The 19,021-nt window shown below is 48.3% G+C and overlaps 1 protein-coding gene across 2 annotated transcripts in view; it reads right to left on the minus strand.

Moving 5' to 3' along the window:
• Nucleotides 1–18,381, minus strand: part of FBLN7 (fibulin 7) — a 51,945-nt gene extending 33,564 nt beyond the window's left edge. The window contains exon 1 of one of the 2 annotated variants that reach the window (XM_047781185.1): nt 17,978–18,381. In XM_047781185.1, the coding sequence (XP_047637141.1) occupies nt 17,978–18,052 (75 nt within the window). In that variant the 5' untranslated portion in view covers nt 18,053–18,381. The remainder of the gene's footprint in view (nt 1–17,977) is intronic. The other variant, XM_047781187.1, reaches the window with a different exon arrangement.
• Nucleotides 18,382–19,021: the final 640 nt, after the last annotated feature.

Consider the following 19,021-nt stretch of genomic DNA (forward strand, 5'->3'; position numbering starts at 1 on the left):
GAGAATGGGAGAAAATATTTGCAAGTAATCTACAAAATATCTGATAAGGGGTTAATATCCAAAATATGTAAGGAACTCATATAACTCTACAGGAAAAAAAAAAGCAAAAAACAGACCAAAAAATCCAATTTTAAAGTGGGCAGAGGATCTGAATAGACATTTTTCCAAAGACAACAGTCCAAAGATGGCCAATTGGTACATTAAAAGATGCTCAGCATCACTAATCATCAGGGAAATGCAAATCAAAACCAAAATAGGTATCACCTTACATCTGTTAGAATGGTTATTACGGAAAAGACAGAAATAATAAGTGTTGGTGAGGGTGTGGAGAAAAGGGAACCCTCGGGCACTGTTGGTGGAAATGTAAATTGGTGCAGCCACCATGGAGAACAGTATGGAGTTTACACAAAAAATTAAAAAAAATAAAATAGAACTACCATTTAATCCAGCAGTTCTCCTCAGAGTACCTAACCAAAGGAAACAAAATTATATCTCAAAAAGATATATGCACCCCATACTCATTGCAGCATTATGTTCTATAGCCAAGACATAGAAACCACCTCATATCCACCGATGGATGTCCACTAATGGATGAATGGAAAAAGAAAATGTGGGAAAAGCCATAAAACGAATGAAATCCTGCCATTTGTGACAACGTGGATGGACCCTGAGGACATCATGCTGAGTGGAATCAATCAAACAGAGAAAGACAGGTACAGTATGTTCTCACTTATGTGTGGAATCTGAAAAAAAAAAAAAACAGACTCATAGATTCAGAGATTAGTGGATGGGGAGGTGGGGATGGGTGAAGGGGGTCAAAAGGTCAAAACTTCCAGCTATAAGATAAATAAGTTCTGGGCAGGTAACGTACACCATGGTGACTACCGTTCACGACACTGTACTGCATATGAGAAAGTTGCTAAGAGAGTAGAACAAATGTTTTCATCACAAGAAAAAAATTGCAACTATGTGAGGGGACGGATGTTAAGTAGACTCTTTGCGATGATCGTTTCACAAAATACACATAAATGGAATCATTAAGCTTTTTTTTTTTTTTTCCTTTTTGTCTTTTTAGGGCCGCACCTGTGGCATATGGAGGTTCCCAGGCTAGGGGTCGAATTGGAGCTGTAGCTGCCAGCCTACACCACAGCCACAGCAACGCCAGATCCGAGCCACGTCTGTGACCTAGACCACAGCTCACGGGCAACGCTGGATCCTCAACCCACAGAGTGGGGCCAGGGATTGAACCCTCAACCTCATGGTTCTTAGTCGGATTCGTTAACCACTAAGCCACTATGGGAACTCCGGAATCATTAAGTTTTATACCTTTTCGGCTAATACAATGCTATTACACATTTACATTATACAGCTATATCTCTGTAAAACTAGGTGGAGGGAATAAAGTTCCCAAGGGGAAAAAAAAAAGGAAGATCCTTGTCTTGTTGGAAAGCCAGCTTGGCAGGGTCAGGGTCAGGGTGCCAGAGCAGTGGAGAGAATGACTGCCTTTGAACATGAGGTTTGATAGGTCTGTGCATCAGGTGCTACTGACAGGGCAGTTCTCTCATCCCAAAGTTCTAGAAATGGAGTCCACCGGAGCCGTGCTCAGAATCTGCTGCCTGCAGTGGCCTCAGGCACCACTGAGGTCATCTGTAGAGCAGGGTGACAGGCTAGAGCTTTCAGACCAAGTTAAGTATTCAAGGGGACATTGGGGGAAAATGAGGTCATGGGAGGGGGACTGAGAACTAAGTATTTCCTCTTTTCAAATTGAGAAGCTTTATCATTTTGCTTGACCATACAAAGAAAGCATACAAAGAAAGATCCCACAAGACAATCAAAATGCAGAAACACACATCAAAATAAAGACCAAGTCCCATGACCAAAGACAACCATTGTGAACTTTTTGCGAGGTTCAGATGCACAGGTAGACACACACAAGCATCACCTTGCATGTGCTGGACCACACGATGCAGGTGCTGCAGCACCTCTTTAAGCTCAACACTGAGTCGTGGAGTCATTTCCACATCAAGGAGCAAAGTTGTTAACTGTAGTCAGAGTCGGACCCTGAGCCTCAGTTTCCCTTCTGTTCCTCTGTGTTCTTTTCAGTCTGGGAGGGGGTCTCCTTGCCCCTCTCCACTGCCCTGCCCACTTCCCCTCCCGCACCCATCACCATCTGCTCTAGGCCAAGAGAAGCCACACTAGGAATGGTTCATTTCCTTTGCAAACATAGCTCATCAACAAGGTCAGCCCGAGGGGCTGTGAGGGTCTCCGAGGGTCGGGGACAGGAAGCAGGCTAGACCCTTAGGTGTTGCCCACCTGCATTTCAGCCTAGCCCTTGCCACATTGAAAGCTGGCTTCCCATCTCAGGGTCCCCAACCCCAACTATAAAAAGCAACCTCCCATGTGGGTGGGAAGGCTCAACAGGGTCCTGGACCCCAAATGTGACTCCATGAAGGTCAAATCTGGATGGGGTTGGCAAAGGGGGGGCTCCACACACCAGGAAAGGAAGGTGTACCCCAAGCTGACATGTCAGGGCCCCCAGTTTCCCAGGTCTCTCCCAGGACCCTCATTTTTAATATTTTTCTCAAAGAGAGCCCCTCAAAGAGTCCAAGTTTGCATCCTTTCAATACCTGGCCCCACGCCTGGCTCATGGCATTGACAATAAATAATGAAAATTAGTTTCCATTTCTTTGAGGTAATAACATATTTGTAACAGAACCAAGGAAAGATATTCTGTGAAACTCTTCCATCCTTGGGGAGAAAAAGATCAAAATTTATTATGTATGACTGAATCACTTTGGTGTACAACAGAAATTGAAGAAACATTGAAATCGACTATACTTTTTTTTTTCCTTTTTATGGCTACACCTTTGGCATATGGAAGTTCCCAGGCTAGGGCTGGAATCTGAGCTGCACCTGCTGGCCTATGCTGGAGCCACAGCAATGCTGGATCCTTAACCTGATGAGGGAGGGCAGGGATCAAACCTGCGTCCACATGGATACTAGTCAGGTTCATTACCACAGAGCCACAATGGGAACTCCAGACAGTCACTATTTCTGAGAGCCACCTTTGTGACATTAGAGCCCAGACGCCTCCATGCGGTCACAGATGACCCCTCAGACCTCAGAGGGGCCGTCTCCTGCTGGTTTCCTCTAAGCCACAGCTATGTGTCATGTCAGCATTTTGTTAATGGGAACACAGATGTTTTGATGCCTTTAGGTCTATGAAAGGACCCAGTACACTTGCCAAGCGTGTGCCTGCTGGCCAAGGCTGAGGCCCTCTTCATCTGAGTCATGTAGAATTCGCACATGGTTTTTTTCTCCCAAAGCCTTTTTTTTTTTTTTTTTTTTTTAATTTTAGACCAAATCCAGAGTCCACAGGCTATCTGGAGGCAGAACACCCTCCTCCTCTGGGAACCTCAGTCTTTTGGCCAAAACCCACCCACATCAGGGAAGGCAACCAGCTTTACTCAAAGTCTACTCTATAATGCTAACCATGTCAAAAAAAATACCTTCCCAGCCACACCCACACTAGTGTTTCACCAAATATGTGGGCATCAGTATCTACCCAAAGGGGCCCATAAAATAAGCCATCTCAGCCCTCCAGCTGAAGCCTCCCTTTGGGTGCTCAGGGTGTCTTAGGTTCTTACGATGCTGGCTGTCCATATTTCTTTATATTCACCCCATCCTAATTCTTGTCTTTTTTTTTTAATAACACCCATGGGGGCGATGACAGCAGTGGGAGCTGAGAGCCGGTGCTGCCACCAGGCTCCACACAAGCTAACTCATTAGATGCTCATGACAGCCCCCAGATGTGTGCACTGTTATTAATTATACCACTATTACACCTGGGTTTCAGGCGAGGAAGCCATGTGTCTCATCCAAGATTGAACCCCCAGCAGGCCTCCTTCAGACCTTGATGTGACAGGGTTGCTGAGCCCACCTTAGAGAGGGGTCCACAGAGAACCCTCTGCCCTTCTCCTGACTCCTCCTCTTTTCTAACACCCCCTTAACCACCACCCCCTCGTTGCCTCTCCCTCTGCCCCTTGGCACACCTGGGCACAGAGAACAAATTATCAACAACTTGGAACGGTCCTTCCTGAGGACGGGACCTGAGCGCGCATGAGATGCTCATTTGAATGAACCAACAAGCAGATGAATGAGGAGCAAAGGAAGAGCAGGCAGGAGCCTGGGACACTCTCCCCGACCCCGGTTCCCAAGCCCAGCTGCCCAGCCCACCTGCCCTGCAGACTCAAACTGTGCCTTCACTGCATCCCTGTCCCTCCAGCAAATATGTTCCCTAAAGCCCAACCTGGGGGGAAGCTCCACACACACACGTACACACATTCACATATATTCACACACATACACATATACACACTTACATATTCATACACACACACATATACACACATACACATATACACATACACATGTACACACATTCACACACAAAACTTACATATAACACATTCATGCACGTACAAACTTAATACACACTTATACATGTACACAATGTTTACACATGTATACACACAAAATTCACATGCTTACACATGTATATATACACATATAAACACACTTATACATGTATACACACACTTACATGTACACACATATATAGACACCCATACATATGCACACACACTTACACACACACACACACAAAACCAGCCACAGTCCTGGGCCTTTGCCTCACCTCTCTCCACAACTTGAAGACCTCCTAGCTGCAGAAATGGGGTGTGTTTTGCCTACTTCCTTTTGGGGTTTAACCCAATATGAGCATAGAGGGAGAGAAGAAGTTGAGCGAATACTGAACAAAAAATGAGGAACGAGTTCCCATCGTGGCTCAGTGGTTAACGAACACAATTAGCATCCACAAGGACGCAGGTTCGATCCCAGGCCTCGCTCAGTAGGTTAAGGATCTGGTGTTGCCATGAGCTGTGGTGTAGGTTGCAGATTTGGCTTGGATCCTGTGTTGCTGGGCCTGTTGTGTAGGCCGGCACCTACAGCTCCAATTAGACCCTTAGCCTGGGAACCTCCATATGCCAAGGGTGTAGCCCTAAAAGACCAAAAAAAAAGAAAGAAAGAAAAAAAGAAAAGAAACTCAATACACTGCATCTTCTCCTCACTCATTCATTTTTTGATTGATTTTTCTTCTTTTTCATATTACATTTTTTATGGTGGTATAATTGACATACGCATTCTGTTAGTTTCAGGTGTACAGTGGAATGATTCTGTACTCCATTCATTTGTTCATTGTACCACACGTATTTAGCAAGCACCCTGCTTCGTGCCAGGCACAGACACAGGAATTGGAACCATCTTTAGCTCATTGAGTTCTCCTTGCAGCCCTACTAGGCACACTCACTTATCTCCATTACGCAGCTAGAGAAACGGAGCCTCAGGGCATCCAGGTGGTAGACTGTGGGGCTACCTGGACCGCCACCCTTCATCCAGTCCACCCACTGGAAAAGCCAGTCCCCCTTTTTGTCAGCCTGAGGGGACCAGGATGAGAGGCTCAGAGGAGGTCGCAGTTTGCCAGGGGTCCCTCTCAGTCCCCTAGCTGTCCACTCAACATACACCCACAGACCCTTCCAGGAACACTGGCCCAGAGTTGTCTGTTGCTGTGGTGTGTGGCCACGTGTGTGCACATTCATATATGACCCAAGATTTCTGCGATGTGTGAAAGTGGACATCTGGATTTGACCGCATCTCCTGGGGCTGAAGCTTCGGAGGTGGAAGGGGCTGGAGGTCTGGTCCTGGTGGGGAGCATTGGCAGAACAAAAGGAACAATGAGATGATGGCTGTGGGTGTGGCCATGTGGGGCCCTGGAGACCTTATTCTTAGAGTAACTCACTTGGATTGTTGTGAAGACCAAATAACGTATGTGCTCTGCTTTCAGATCTTCCTGCCCTCATTCGCGAAAAATCGCAAGTGTTTCTGGGTGAGCAGGAAATGGTCCTGGACCTGCACCTGCATTCCACCTGCTCTCCCTTTGTTCTTACGTGCCCTCCTAAAATCTAAGCTCCCAAAGACAGAGGTCAGAGGCCACACTGCATCACTTACACACTGCCTGGCTTACACCTGCCATTGGCTCCCCACCCATGAGAATAAAGGCAGACTTCTCCCCTCATCACCAACAGAGTGGATTCTTTTCCTGTTGCTGCTGTGACAAATCAACATAAACTTGGCAGCTTGAAACAATTCACATTTATTATGCACACAGTCCGGTAGGTCAGAAGCCCTATGTGGGTCTTCCTGGGCTAAAACCAGGGTAAGATTCTTGGGTTTGGGTGATAAGGACATTGGCGGGGGTGGGAGCCATTACTCTGCCTACAGAGCTGTCTATGAATAAGCCCTGCCCAGATCAGGCACCTTCTGTGCTCCAATATTTAGACCTCCTCTGTTCCCACACCCATTAGCAAGCTTACTTTCACCTCGGGGCCTTTGCACTGGCTGTTTCCTCTGCCCAGATTCTGCCCCTGGTCCTCGAAAGTCAGGTTCCTGTCTTTGCACTGTCACTTAGAAGCCCCTTCTCCAAGAGTCCTTATCTGCTTGCCAAGTGTAGCGTGGACTCCAGGCCACCCTCCAACAAAGCACCCATTTCTGCTGTCTGCCTCCGGATACTTTCAGGTTTGTTTTCCTCTTCCTGCTTGGTGAGCCACGTGACATCAGGGTCTGTGTCTGCTTCATCATCCTCTCCCCTCACATGTACTGAGCCCTTACTATGGACCTGTTCTTTGAGTGTCATTCATTTTCTCCTTTCTACAACCCCATGCAATGGGCATGTCTATTGCCCCACTGTCCAGAGGAGAAGACAGACTCACAAGAGGCAGGCATTTGCTTCCGGTCACTCACCCAGGAAGAGTGGGAGGCAGAACACAGACCAGGAGCTGGGGGCGGTGGTCTTCTCCACTTGCTACGCTGCCTCAGGCCCTCCTGTCCCCGAAAAACCCAGAATTATACCCAGCAGGTCAGGCTCTCAGGACATAGTTTTTTTTTTTTTTCTTTTTAGGGCCTCACCCACAGCATATGGAAGTTCCCAGGCTAGTAGTCCAATCAGAGCTATAGCTGCCGGCCTACACCACAGCCACAGCAACACCAGATCCTTTACACACAGAGTGAGGACGTGTGTCCTCATGGATACTAGTTAGGTTTGTTACTGCTGAACCATGACGGGAACTCCAGGACATAGTTGTTGAATAAGCACAGTACTTTACTATCTAGATTCCTTCTGAGAAGATAACTTCTTTAATTACTCAATCAGAGAAGGTGCTCCAAGGTGATACTGACAAGCGTGTCTGTTTTCACACTGTAGTGTAAATGACTGATAGTGTTTGATACTTCTCTGGAAACAACCTTTCCTTTTTATCTTTTTTTGCCTATAGACATCTCTGCCTTAGAGCTCTGTGGAGCTTTCCCTTTCTTTAAACCAGCCAAGAATCATGATCACACTCTGCCCCCCACCCCTCCTGTAGAGATGGAAAACCCAGCCCCAGTGAGCAGAGAGGGAAGGGTTCCTTCTGGGCTGGCGGCGCCCCCTCCCCTCCTGTCGAGGGTCTAGAGGTAACTGTATCCTCAGCATAAAGAAAAATGACTGAGTCAGGGGTCAACCAGATGGCAAAAGTGAGGTCAAGGGGCAGCTTGGGGACTTCTGAGTTCCTGAAGTTGCCGCTCCCCGCCACCCATCATCTTTGATGTGAACGACTGCTACAGCTCAGTCTTACTTGGGAACCAGCCCCAGGAGGAGCTCCTTGAGCCTGGCTTCCCATCTGGGCTGCTTCCCCCTGGAGAGTCTGGTACCCAGACTGCCAGAGCCACACACATTCTCCCACATTCAGGGAATATAAATAATTACTTCCTTGAGGTAGAGATTTACTTACCGACATGGGTAGGTTTGAGTCCTGTCAAATAATAGGTGCTTATTTTTTTTTCCTTAAATGAAAATGTCTGGATGTCCTTATTTTGGGTCTCAGGCAGTTCCAGAGAAGCATGGAAGGCACTGGTGGAGGGTTTGAAAGGACATAAAAAGTTCCACCTACCAGGGAAGTCTGCCCTGTTGTCCCCAGGGCCCCAGGCTGCACAAGCCTTGGGGATGTGGGGAGAAGCCAGGCAGCTCCACCATTATCACCATGGAACGGGAGTACCATCGGGGCTCTGTCAACAGTCAGGAGTGGACACTGGCTGGGAGGTAGGTCCACGTGGGCGGGGGGGGGGGGGGGGGGGGCGGCTGGGACCCAAGCAGCAACGGAGCAGCTCCATAAGGAGTCTGGCTTGGTCCGCCCCAGAATCAAATCTGGCATCAATCAGGATGCTCCAGGGGGAGACGGCCTGGGAAGGCGTCAGTTCCTGCCTGAAAGACTCCACGCCAACCCGAGACACCACAGCGCTGCCTCCTTCCCCAGCTGGCCATAGCCCGTCCACACCCTTGGTGGCCACAGCCCAGTGCCCCGGGGCCAGAAATTGCCCCAATGAGGCAAAGGGGTCTCCCTTTGTCTCTGCGATGGAGACTGTCCTTGACAGGACATGGAAAGAGTCCCACTCCTGAAGGAGCCTGGGCAAGGTGAAGGCTGCTGGACAAAGCAAAGACACGAGGACAGTCTCCAGGCCACCCATCCTCACCCTGACCCCAGGCATTCGTCTGAACACAGCGCCGGCCGGTGTAAATCCTTGGATCACCACCGCTGAAGGTCTGGCAGGAATGGCACTCTCTCCCTCCCCGCCCCCACACCATCTGCAAGGAGGCTCTGCCGGCCTTCGCATCCAGAGGGAGGTCTGGTTTCCCATCTCCGGATATGCGCTGGTCTTGTGACTTGCTTTGGCCAACAGAATGCACTGGAAGCGATATACCAGTTCCAGGGCTGGCTCTGGATTAACCACATGGTCTAGCTTCTGTATCTGATGTTTTGACATCTGGGGCCTTGCTGACTTGGCATGGGCTGCCCCTTTGTGGGGAGGGTAGCAAATTCCCAGAGGCAGCAAACAACACAACACCCTCCCTGCCAGGCACACCTTCCATAGCAAGACAACCCATTCACAGCCCATCCCTCTGCTTCTCTGGCTCTGACACTTATGAGTCACTAACACCCCACTTCTACCCTAGCACCCCAATCGCTCTCCAAAAGCCCCAGGGTCCTTCATCAGACCACTAGGGGCAACCCTATACTGCCATGGCATTAAAATTATTCCAACTAGCCAACCCTAACCTGGTTAGTCCCCCCACCCTGTCTCACCCATTCCTTCCCCCTGGAGATTATCCTACTACGTGAAATTAGTCAGACAGTGGAAGACAAACATCATATGACATCACTTATAGGTGGAATCTAAAAAAGGATACAAATGAACTTATTTGCAGAACAGAGACAGACTCACAGACTTTGAAAACAATCTTAAGGTTTCCAAAGGGGACAGGTCCGGGGGAGAAGTGGACTGGAGGTTTGGGATTGGCCTATGCACAATGAGGCCTATGGAATGACTGGCCCATTATGGGGACCTGCTGAATATAGCACAGGGAACTCTATCCAACATTCTGTGATAATCTCTATGGGAAAAGAATCTGAAAAAGAATGAGGTACATGTTTATGTATAATTGAATCACTATGTTTTACAGCAGAAATTATTACAACACTGTAAATCAACTATACTTCAATAAAATTTTAAAAATTGGAAAAAAAAAAAAAGAAAGCCCCAATAAAGGCTTTCCCAAAGTTTCCCCGCCCCCTCTCTCTGTCTGCTGTTCTCTCTGTGGCCCAGCTTGGCATGACTCGCCCGCTCCTCATGGGAAGTGTCATAATACACTATCTTTTCCAAGGCAGTGTCTCCTGATCTGTTGGTCTCTCCCTACCTGGATGAAACCCAAATCCCAGCTTCGTTTTATTTAATTAAATTAATTTATTTATTTTTGTCTTTTGGGGGGCTGTACCTGCAGCGTACGGTCCAGGCTAGGGGTTGAATCTGAGCTGCAGCTGCCAACCTACGCCCACAGCCACAGCAACGCCAGATCCGAGCTCATCTGAGACCTACACCACGCACGGCTCATGGCATCCTTAACCCACTGAGTAAGGCCAGGGATTGAACCCGCATCCTCACGGATACTAGTTGGGCTCATTCCCAGTGAGCTATGATGGGAACTCGCCCAGCTTCATTTTAGAAACGGCGCCTCAAGAAGTCTTGTGCATTCTGCTAGTCTTGCTCTTGACCACTCCATACCATGTGAAAAGCCCAGGCCAGCCTGCTGGAGGATGAGAGCCCGTGTGGAGCAGAGCCACGGTAGACCAATCAGCCCCAGGGAACCTGGCGGCCGTCCACAGACAAGAGGATACCCGTCCGGAAGAGCCTGGAACAGATGAACGGGACGGCCCAGTCCAGTCCAGCTCAAACTGCCACCATGATCGGCCACCTTCAGATCCGAAGCAGCTCTTTCCAAACCATATGCAGAGTCTTTGTCTATTTTGTTCCCAGTACCTAGGCCATTGCAAGCCGCAGATATTTGTTTTATGAAATACCCCATTTTTGATCTGGATAATTCACATATCCCTGTAGCTTGTGCTCATCCCCAGGTATTTGTCAATACAAGGGCTGGTGTATAAAAATTCCTGCTGCAGGGCTGGCCCATACTCCTGGTGCTGCGACCACGGCAGACACCTCTCATCAGGCACGGCATCCTTTCATTGAAAGCTCTAAAATGAACAACAATCCAGCTCAACCTAGACTCCAGGCAGTCCCAGGCCATCCATCAGAATCAGCAGCAGAACTGACATAGATAAGCTGACCACTAAACCGGGAAGGAACATACTTGGGTTTTCCTGTTTCCACCCTGTCCCTTTTTCTTTCTTTCTTTCTTTTTCCTTCTTTTTTTTTTTCCATCTTTTTGCCTTTTCTAGGGCCGATCCTGTGGCATATGGAGGTTCCAAGGCTAGGGGTCGAATCGGAGCTGTAGCCACCGGCCTATGCCAGAGCCACAGCAACGCTGGATCCGAGCTGTGTCTGCAGCCTACACCACATCTCACGGCCACGCCAGATCCTTAACCCATTGAGCAAGGCCAGGGATTGAACCCGCAACCTCATGGTTCCTAGTCGGATTCGTTAACCACTGCGCCACGACAAGAACTCCTCCCTTTTTCTTTTCTTTCTTTTTTTTTTGGGGGGGGGGGCATACCTGCATCATGCAGAAGTTCCCAGGCCATCAATCCAACCTGCTCCACAGCAGTGACAATGCCAGATCCTTAACCCATTCAGCCACCAGGGAACTTCTTTCCACCCTTTTTCATCTCATTTGTTCTCAGGCCAAGGAAGAGGTCCCCAACCCTCCCCACTCCCTCCCCCACACTCAGTGGATGGGGGCATCTTCCCCCCTCTCACTCCTTCCTCTGGCTTTGCTCCCGATATGAGGATTCAGCTGCCACTTTCTCAGGCACATCAGGCTCCCCATCCACAGTGTGGGGATAAGGGTGCTACTGTTGACAGCTTTAAAGTTGTAGTGTTGAAGAAGGGTAAGAGCTACAGGAGGAAAGTGATTTGGGAAGGCCGAAGAATAGCGGATTAAAACATCATTTTCCTGAGAATGTGTTCAAAAAAACAAGGGAGGAAGCCAAGAAAGAGGAAGACATATGATCTAGAAAACGTAAACTCCAGCTCAGGCCAGAGTCCCTGGGTAGCCGCAGGGCCATGAGCCCAGAGAAGGTCAGCAGAACCAGGATCCAGGGGAAAGCAGCCCGACAGAATATGGAAGAGGAAAGAGCTTTTGGAAACAATTGTGCCTCTGTAGAGGACAGCCGGGGCAAAAGAGAATCTTGAGGAAAACCAAAAAGTTACACAAGAAAGGAAATTAATCATAGTAGACTATTTGGCTCTGCAGCGAACAATGGAACAAAGTATTCATCTGTCATTACAGGAGATCAATTGTTTAGAAATGTGGAGTGATTTCCAGAGCATTTAAAAGCAGTTGCCTCAAAAGAGAGAAGACTGAAAGCCACAAACTACCGAAAATCACCCAAAGAAAAAAGGCTACCCTCAACAGTTCCGTATCTGTCAAAGAGATTGAATCATAGTTTAAAACCTTCCATTAAAGAAATCTCCAAACCCACACGATTTCACTGGTCAACTCTACCAAACATGGCAAGAGGAACTGACACAACCTCTACAGTCTCTCCCAGAAAACAGAAGAGGGCAGCTCACGACTCATTTGGGGAATCTGGGAACAAAATCTGGCAACGACAATAGAAGAAATTCATAGACCAGAGGTCAGCAAACTGTGAATGTAGAACGCGGGCCAGAGAGTCACACATTTCATCTTTGCAGCCTATAGGGTCTCTGCTGCAACTAAACTCTGCAAAAGCAGCTAGGGATGCAATTGCAGTGCAAAAGCCACTCTGCAACTGTAGTGCAAAAGCAGCTAAGTAAATCCATGTGGCCAGATTTGACCAGCAGTGGGCTGGATGTGGCTCATGGCCCATAATTTTCTGACCTTTGCTATACACCAATATCCCTCACCAACAAGATACACGAATCCTCACAAGATGTTAGCAAGTGGAATCCAGAAATACAGATGATGTATAAGACACCGTAATCAGTTAGGGTTTATCTAGGAATGCAAGGCTGGCATCAAAACTGGAAAGGCCAAGTCATCCATTTTAATAACAGACTGAGGAATAACCATGAGATCCTATTAATTGAGTCAGGAAAAGCATGTGATATCATTCAACATCCATTCACAATGAATATTCTATCAAACTATGACTAGAAGAAAATCTTACCCTGATAAATGGCATCTACAAACGCCTCTAGGCTAGCATCCCACTTAATGTCAAAAAACTGAATGTGTTCTTCCTAAGTTCATGAACAAGGCAAGGATGTCCACTCTCTCATTCAACTCAGTACTGGAAGTTTTAATAAGTGTAATAAGGCTAAATAAATGGCACAAGATTAGAAAGGAAGAAATGATATATTAAAAAAACCTGAGGGAATTTACAGAAACAAATCCCTTATAACTAATAAGTGAGTTCTACAATGTCACTGCAGACCATGTCAATATAGAAAAGTTCACTGAGGAGTTCCCTTCGTGGCTCAGTGGTTAACGAATCCAACTAGGAACCATGAGGTTGCGGGTTTGACCCCTGGCCTCACTCAGTGGGTTAAGGATCTGGTGTGGCCGTGAGATGTGGTGTAGGTCGCAGACGTGATTTGGATCCCATGATGCTGTGGCTCTGGTGTAGGGTGGTAGCTACAGCTCCGATTAGACCCCTAGCCTGGGAACCTCCATATGCCACGGGATCGGCCCTAGAAAAGGCAAAAAGACAAAAAAAAAAAAAGAAAAGTTCACTGAATGTCCATACTCTAGAAACACAGAATTGGAAATGAAACTTTTAAAAATACCACTTAAAACAGCTCCAAAAATGAAATACCTAGATACAAATCTCACGAAGCATGTTTATGCTAAAAACTTTAAAGTGCTGATGACAGAAATCAAGGGATTATCTAAATAAGTGGAGAGACATATTATTTTCACTGATTGGAAGACAATATTGTTAAGATGCCAATTTACCCCTAGTTGATCAACAAGTTTAATACAATTCCAAGAAAAATTCCATCACATTTTTCATGGATATAGATAAGTTGATTCTAAAATTTTATTTATGTATTTATTTATTTTTATGGCTGCACCTATAGCATAATGGAAGTTCCCAGGCTAGGGGTTGAATCAGGCTGCAGCTGCTGGCCTACACCACAGCCGCTGCAACACCAGATCTGAGTTTTATCTGTGACATACACCACAGCTTGGGGCAACACCGGATTCTTAATCCACTAAGCAAAACCAGGGATCAAACCCACATCCTGACAGACACTATGTCGGGTTCTTAACCTGCTGAGCCACAATGGGAACTCCTCTTGATTCTAAAATTTTAATGAAAAGATAAGCTATAATAACCAAAACAAGTTTGAAAAAGAATAAAATCTTAAACTCTACCCAATTTTAAGCCTTACTGTAAAATTCCAGTAATCAAGATAGTGTGTTACTGGCAGAAATAAACCCATGTGATGCACTGATTTTTGACAAAGTTGCTAAGACAATTCAATGGCAATTCAACAGTCTTTTTAACAAGTGATGCTGGAACAACTGGATATCCACATGCAAGAAGAGATCCGCAACATAAACCTCACACTTTACACAAAAATTAGCTTAAAATAGATTACAGATCAAATTGCACAACTGCAAAACTACAAAAATTTTAGAAGAAAACATACAAGAAAATTGTCATGACCTAGGTGAAAAGAGTTAGTTCCTAGACTTGACCCCAAAAGCACCATACATAAAAATAAAAATTTGAGCAACTGGACTTCATCAAAATTTAAAATCTTTGCTCTGGGAAAGACATTGTTAAGACAAGCTGCAGACAGGCAGAAAATATTTGCAACTCACACATCCAAAAAAAGGATTTGCATTTAGAATATATAAAGGATATTCAGAACTTAATAATAAGAAAGCAAACCACCCATTTTGAAAATGGGCGGAGGGCCTGAACAGACACTTCACCCAATAGACTATTTGTATGGCAAATGAGCTCATGAAAAGATGTCAATATTATCCATCATTGGAGAAATGGAAAATAAAACCACAATGTGATACCATTCCAGACCTGTTGGAGTGACTCAGAAAAAAACAAACACAGTTGATAGTATCAAGTGCTAGTAAGAGTGCAGAGTAACTGGGTCTTTTATACACTGCTTGCAGGAATATAAAATGATGCATCTGATGTGGAATACAGTTTGGCTTCTTCTTACAAAGTTAAAGATACGTTTACCCTAGAACAATCCCACTCCTAGATATTTACCTAAGAGAAATAAGTATTCACACAAAAAAAGTGTATGGGAATGTTTATAACAGCTCTAGTAATAATTGCCAAAAACTGGGACATCATGGGTGTCATTCAATTCCATGGCTGAATTGATAAACAAACTGTGATACGTCCACAAAACAGGACTCGGACCCAGCAATAAGAAGCATTTACAGGCTTTATGCTAAGTTAATGAAGCCAGAGTAAAAAGTCTAGGTACTTTTTGCTTCTGTTTATATGACACCGTGAAGAAGAAAAAATATATAATGATAAACAATGATCTGTGTTGCCAGGGGCCAGGGTGGGCAGAGGGTATGACTATATAAGGCATCATGATGTCATTCTGGGGTGATGAAATTATTCTGTCTCCTGTCTTTGGTGGTGAGTACCACATATAGAACATATTTCTATGATTAAAATCATGGGAATGTACACCAAAAAGTTTTTCCATCAAACTACAAAAAGTAATGTATCCAATGGGAGAGATAAACAAAAGAATGAATCTCTAATGGTAGAATTTGGAACCCTGTGACATCTGATCACAAGGAGAAGTTTTGGAAAGGGGGAAACCTTCTGAAATACCACGGCGCCCCTACTCTGCAGGTAAGGAGCTCCATCATGAGGGAAGAGTGGGAGACCAGGGGTTTTGTTAAGTATCTTCCCTCTGTTTCTCTTCCTGGGGAGGGCCACAGCGCAGACAGTCATGCGGGGAAAGGGCCCCCACTTGTGGGATCCCCACGCTACTCAACCTCCCCTCCCTCCCCGGGACACTTGTTCTCCAACAGCAGGTCACCAAAAAAAAATGCAAAATGACTCAGGACAGATGTGCTGACAAAGAGGGACACACATGAAAAGCCAGACACAGACAGGGGGTTAGATCACCCAACTCCTTAGGACTTTGGGTGAAGAACAATTTCCCTAGAATTTTTAAACCAACCTCAATGGAGGATCCCTTCTGCTCTCTTTCCCCCTCACAAAGCCCAGTGAGGCAGGTGTTCTTGCAGGTAAAGAAACTTGCAGGATAAAGAATTTGAGAATGCCTGGACTGAGCTGGGCAGTGGTGAGACCCAGATCACACCCAGGAACAAACAGAGCCTGGGAGAGGTCACGCCCCTGCCTCCGCAGCAGCCACACACATCTGAGAACTGCACGGTCTCGCCAGTTTTCCAGGTAATCTTGAGAGATCCAATAACCCCCAGCATCCTCTCAGACTTCCTGTACACCCCCCACCCCTCTGCTGGCTGGAGTGCGGAAACTGCTTAGGGATGCACCTTCCTGTGCTTCAGGATTTGGGCTCCAGGCCTGAGGTACTGTTTTGTCATCTGCAAAGTGGGTGGGAGAACCCATTGCTCTGTGGGATGGGTTCACTGTGGCCCCAAACTCCAACTGCCTCAGAAACTACCCTAGAATAGGTTTACGCTGCCCAGTGGCTGAGTGACTCCCTGTGTGGCAGCTCCCGTATTTTTTTAAGGGCCACACCTGTGGCATATGGTGGTTTCCAGGCTAGGAGTTGAATTGGAGCTACAGCTGCTGGCCTACGCCACAGCCATAGCAACACTGGATCTGAGCCACACCTGCAACCTACACCATAGCTCAGGGCAATGCTAGATCCTTAACCCACTAAGCAAGGCCAAGGATCCAGGACCTGTGTCCTCATGGATGCTAGTCAGATTCGTTTTAGCTCAGCCACGGTGGGAAGTCCCCATCTTTTTTCTTCTTCTTCTTTCTAGGGTGCACCTGTGGCATATGGAGGTTCCCAGACTAAGGGTCTAATCATAATTGGAGCTGCAGCTGCCGGCCTTCGCCACAGCCACAGCAATGCCAGATCCAAGCTGCATCTGTGACCTATGCCACAGCTTGTAGCAACTCTGGATCCTTAACCCACTGAGCGAAGCCAGGGACCAAATTCGCATCCTCACAGATGCTAATCGGGTTCTTAACCACAGTGGGAACTCCAGCTCCCATCTTCTGTCCGAACCTGGCCCATGTCTGGTCTGAAATGAGTTCTCCCTGCATGGAATCCCTTCCTGTATTCCAGAGGCTTCAAGGTGGCCACGGTTCAGCTATCTAGTCCATGGGTGAGAATCTGCAGGGAAGGGAGAAAGCTTGCAGCCCAAGGAGAGAGACTAAACTTATTTCCCTCCTTCCTGGCTATGTGATCTTGCTAAGACACAATCTCGCTGGGCCTCATCTTTCTCATCTGCAAAATGGGGATGATAATAGTTCACAACCCACCGGGCTGCTCTGAGAATGAAGAGCCTGGAAGATGATGAGCAAAGAATCCAGCCCTCATCAGTCACTTAGTGAGCTTCCCTACTGCCTGCCATTACTGTTATTGCCGTGGAGGGTATTGTTGAAGTAGCTGTCAGTCACAGAGGGAGGGGTCTCTGGTCTCTAGAGCCAGTCTGGTGATAGCTGGCTCTGAATTCGGCAATTCCAGTTTCAACTTCGGAAGATGCATTTCCATGTGCATTCTTATCATAATTTTAACCATCAGTTCTTACTGCATAATGTAAGAAGGAATCTGGTCAAGAACATAAAGCGGGGGGCGGGGTGGCTCCAACAAACAAACGTCAGGGAGAGAAAAACTAAACAGCAAGCTGTGGGTAAGTGTGGGAAGGAAACACAGTCCCAAATCTAAGGCCCTCTAGGCTCAGAGTGAGGCCACCTCAGAATCCTCCCGGCCACCTCTGCCTGGGAAACGCTGCATACTGCTCAGAAAGTTCTGCGCGTTTAAAAGTTGGTGATGGTGAGAACGATAATTTGGTTAGAAATTTCAATGTTGGAAGTTGGAGGGAGGAGGCATACTCCACCCCAACTGGGTGAGCCGGATCTCTTCGGAAGACCAACGCCTTGTGAATCCCAGGGCGATCTTTCTGCAACCCAGGGTTCTCACGCGGGCCCTCTCCCCCAGCGGACCGAGGCTTTCGCACAAACTGCTCGGCTAGTCCAGCCCGGGTCCTCCAGACGCCCGGCCCGTGATGCATCGGATGACAGATGGGGGACCTCATGCCTCTCTCTGAAAACCGACCCCCAGCCCCAGCATCGCTCCAAGTCCCCAGGCAGAGCAGCACTCCAGTAGAGATCCTCCGGCCTCGGCGTGGCCTCCCCTGCAAGCGGGACAAGGTGGGAGGGACACTGACCTGGGAAGCCCGCGATTCGGGGCAGGCGAGGAAAAGCAGCAGCAGAAAGAGCGCGCGGGGACTGTTGGGCACCATCTTGCCAATCGGAACCTTTCTGCTTGGGAAGGGAAATAACTTTGCCTTCCCAGCCGATGCCTCAGCCGCGCCTGCGGTGAGCAGGGGTCCGCGCGGCCCGGAGCGGCTCGGGCAGGGAAGGAGGCGGGAGCCCGGGAGCGCAGCCCGGCCGCGGCGCTCGGGAGGCGCAGTCTCCGGTCCAGGTGCGCCGCGCGCCGACCTGGAGCCCCAGTGGCCACGAGCGTCCGCAGCCGCCCGCACGAGACAGTCCCGGCGAGGCGGGGAGGCGCCAGCCCCTTGGCCGAGGCCGAGGAGGAGGGGCTGCCCGGCCAGGAATGCGCCTGGGAGCGCGCCCAACCCGCGCGGCTCCCCGAGGAGGCCGGGCGCGACGCCGAGGACGAGCGCGGGCATCCTCCGCGCTCTCGGGCGGGGGGCGGGGGGGGTGGAGGCGGACCAGGCGGCGCACACGTGCGGGAGCCCGGGAGCCAACCCCGCGCCGGACCGCTCCAGCCCCACCCCTTTCCCCTGGGGGACACTGAGGCTGACATCACCCCGCCCCCAGTGGCAGAGCGGCCGTTCAAATCCAGGTCTGTCCGACTTCAGCGCTCACGCGCGGACATCTTCCTCCGCCGCGCTCAAAACACGGGACCACCAGTCTGACCCGGAGACTGGCTTCATAAACTTAGATGCAGTTCTCCACCCGAGTAGACTCGTGCCCTTTTAAATAATGCCGTCGGGGTACAAGACCACCCAGGCATGGTGACTAAGAAACTACAGGCTTCCTCACTTGCAGTCCTCCGCTCCCCAAACGGACGAGAAATTCAGTTTGAAACGGAGGCCGGGTTATGGGAACACTGGATGCTTTGCTGAGGTCGGGTGGGAAGTTCCCCCGGGGAAGGGCAGATCGAAGCAGGGTGAAGTCCCTATCCAGGGGCTGTGGGAGGAACCAGATGGCCTCCGCCCCAAGCTCCTGGAAAACATTATTTAAGT

Source organism: Phacochoerus africanus, chromosome 5, assembly GCF_016906955.1.
Source record: "Phacochoerus africanus isolate WHEZ1 chromosome 5, ROS_Pafr_v1, whole genome shotgun sequence".
In the NCBI taxonomy this organism is placed as follows: Eukaryota; Metazoa; Chordata; class Mammalia; order Artiodactyla; family Suidae; genus Phacochoerus; species Phacochoerus africanus.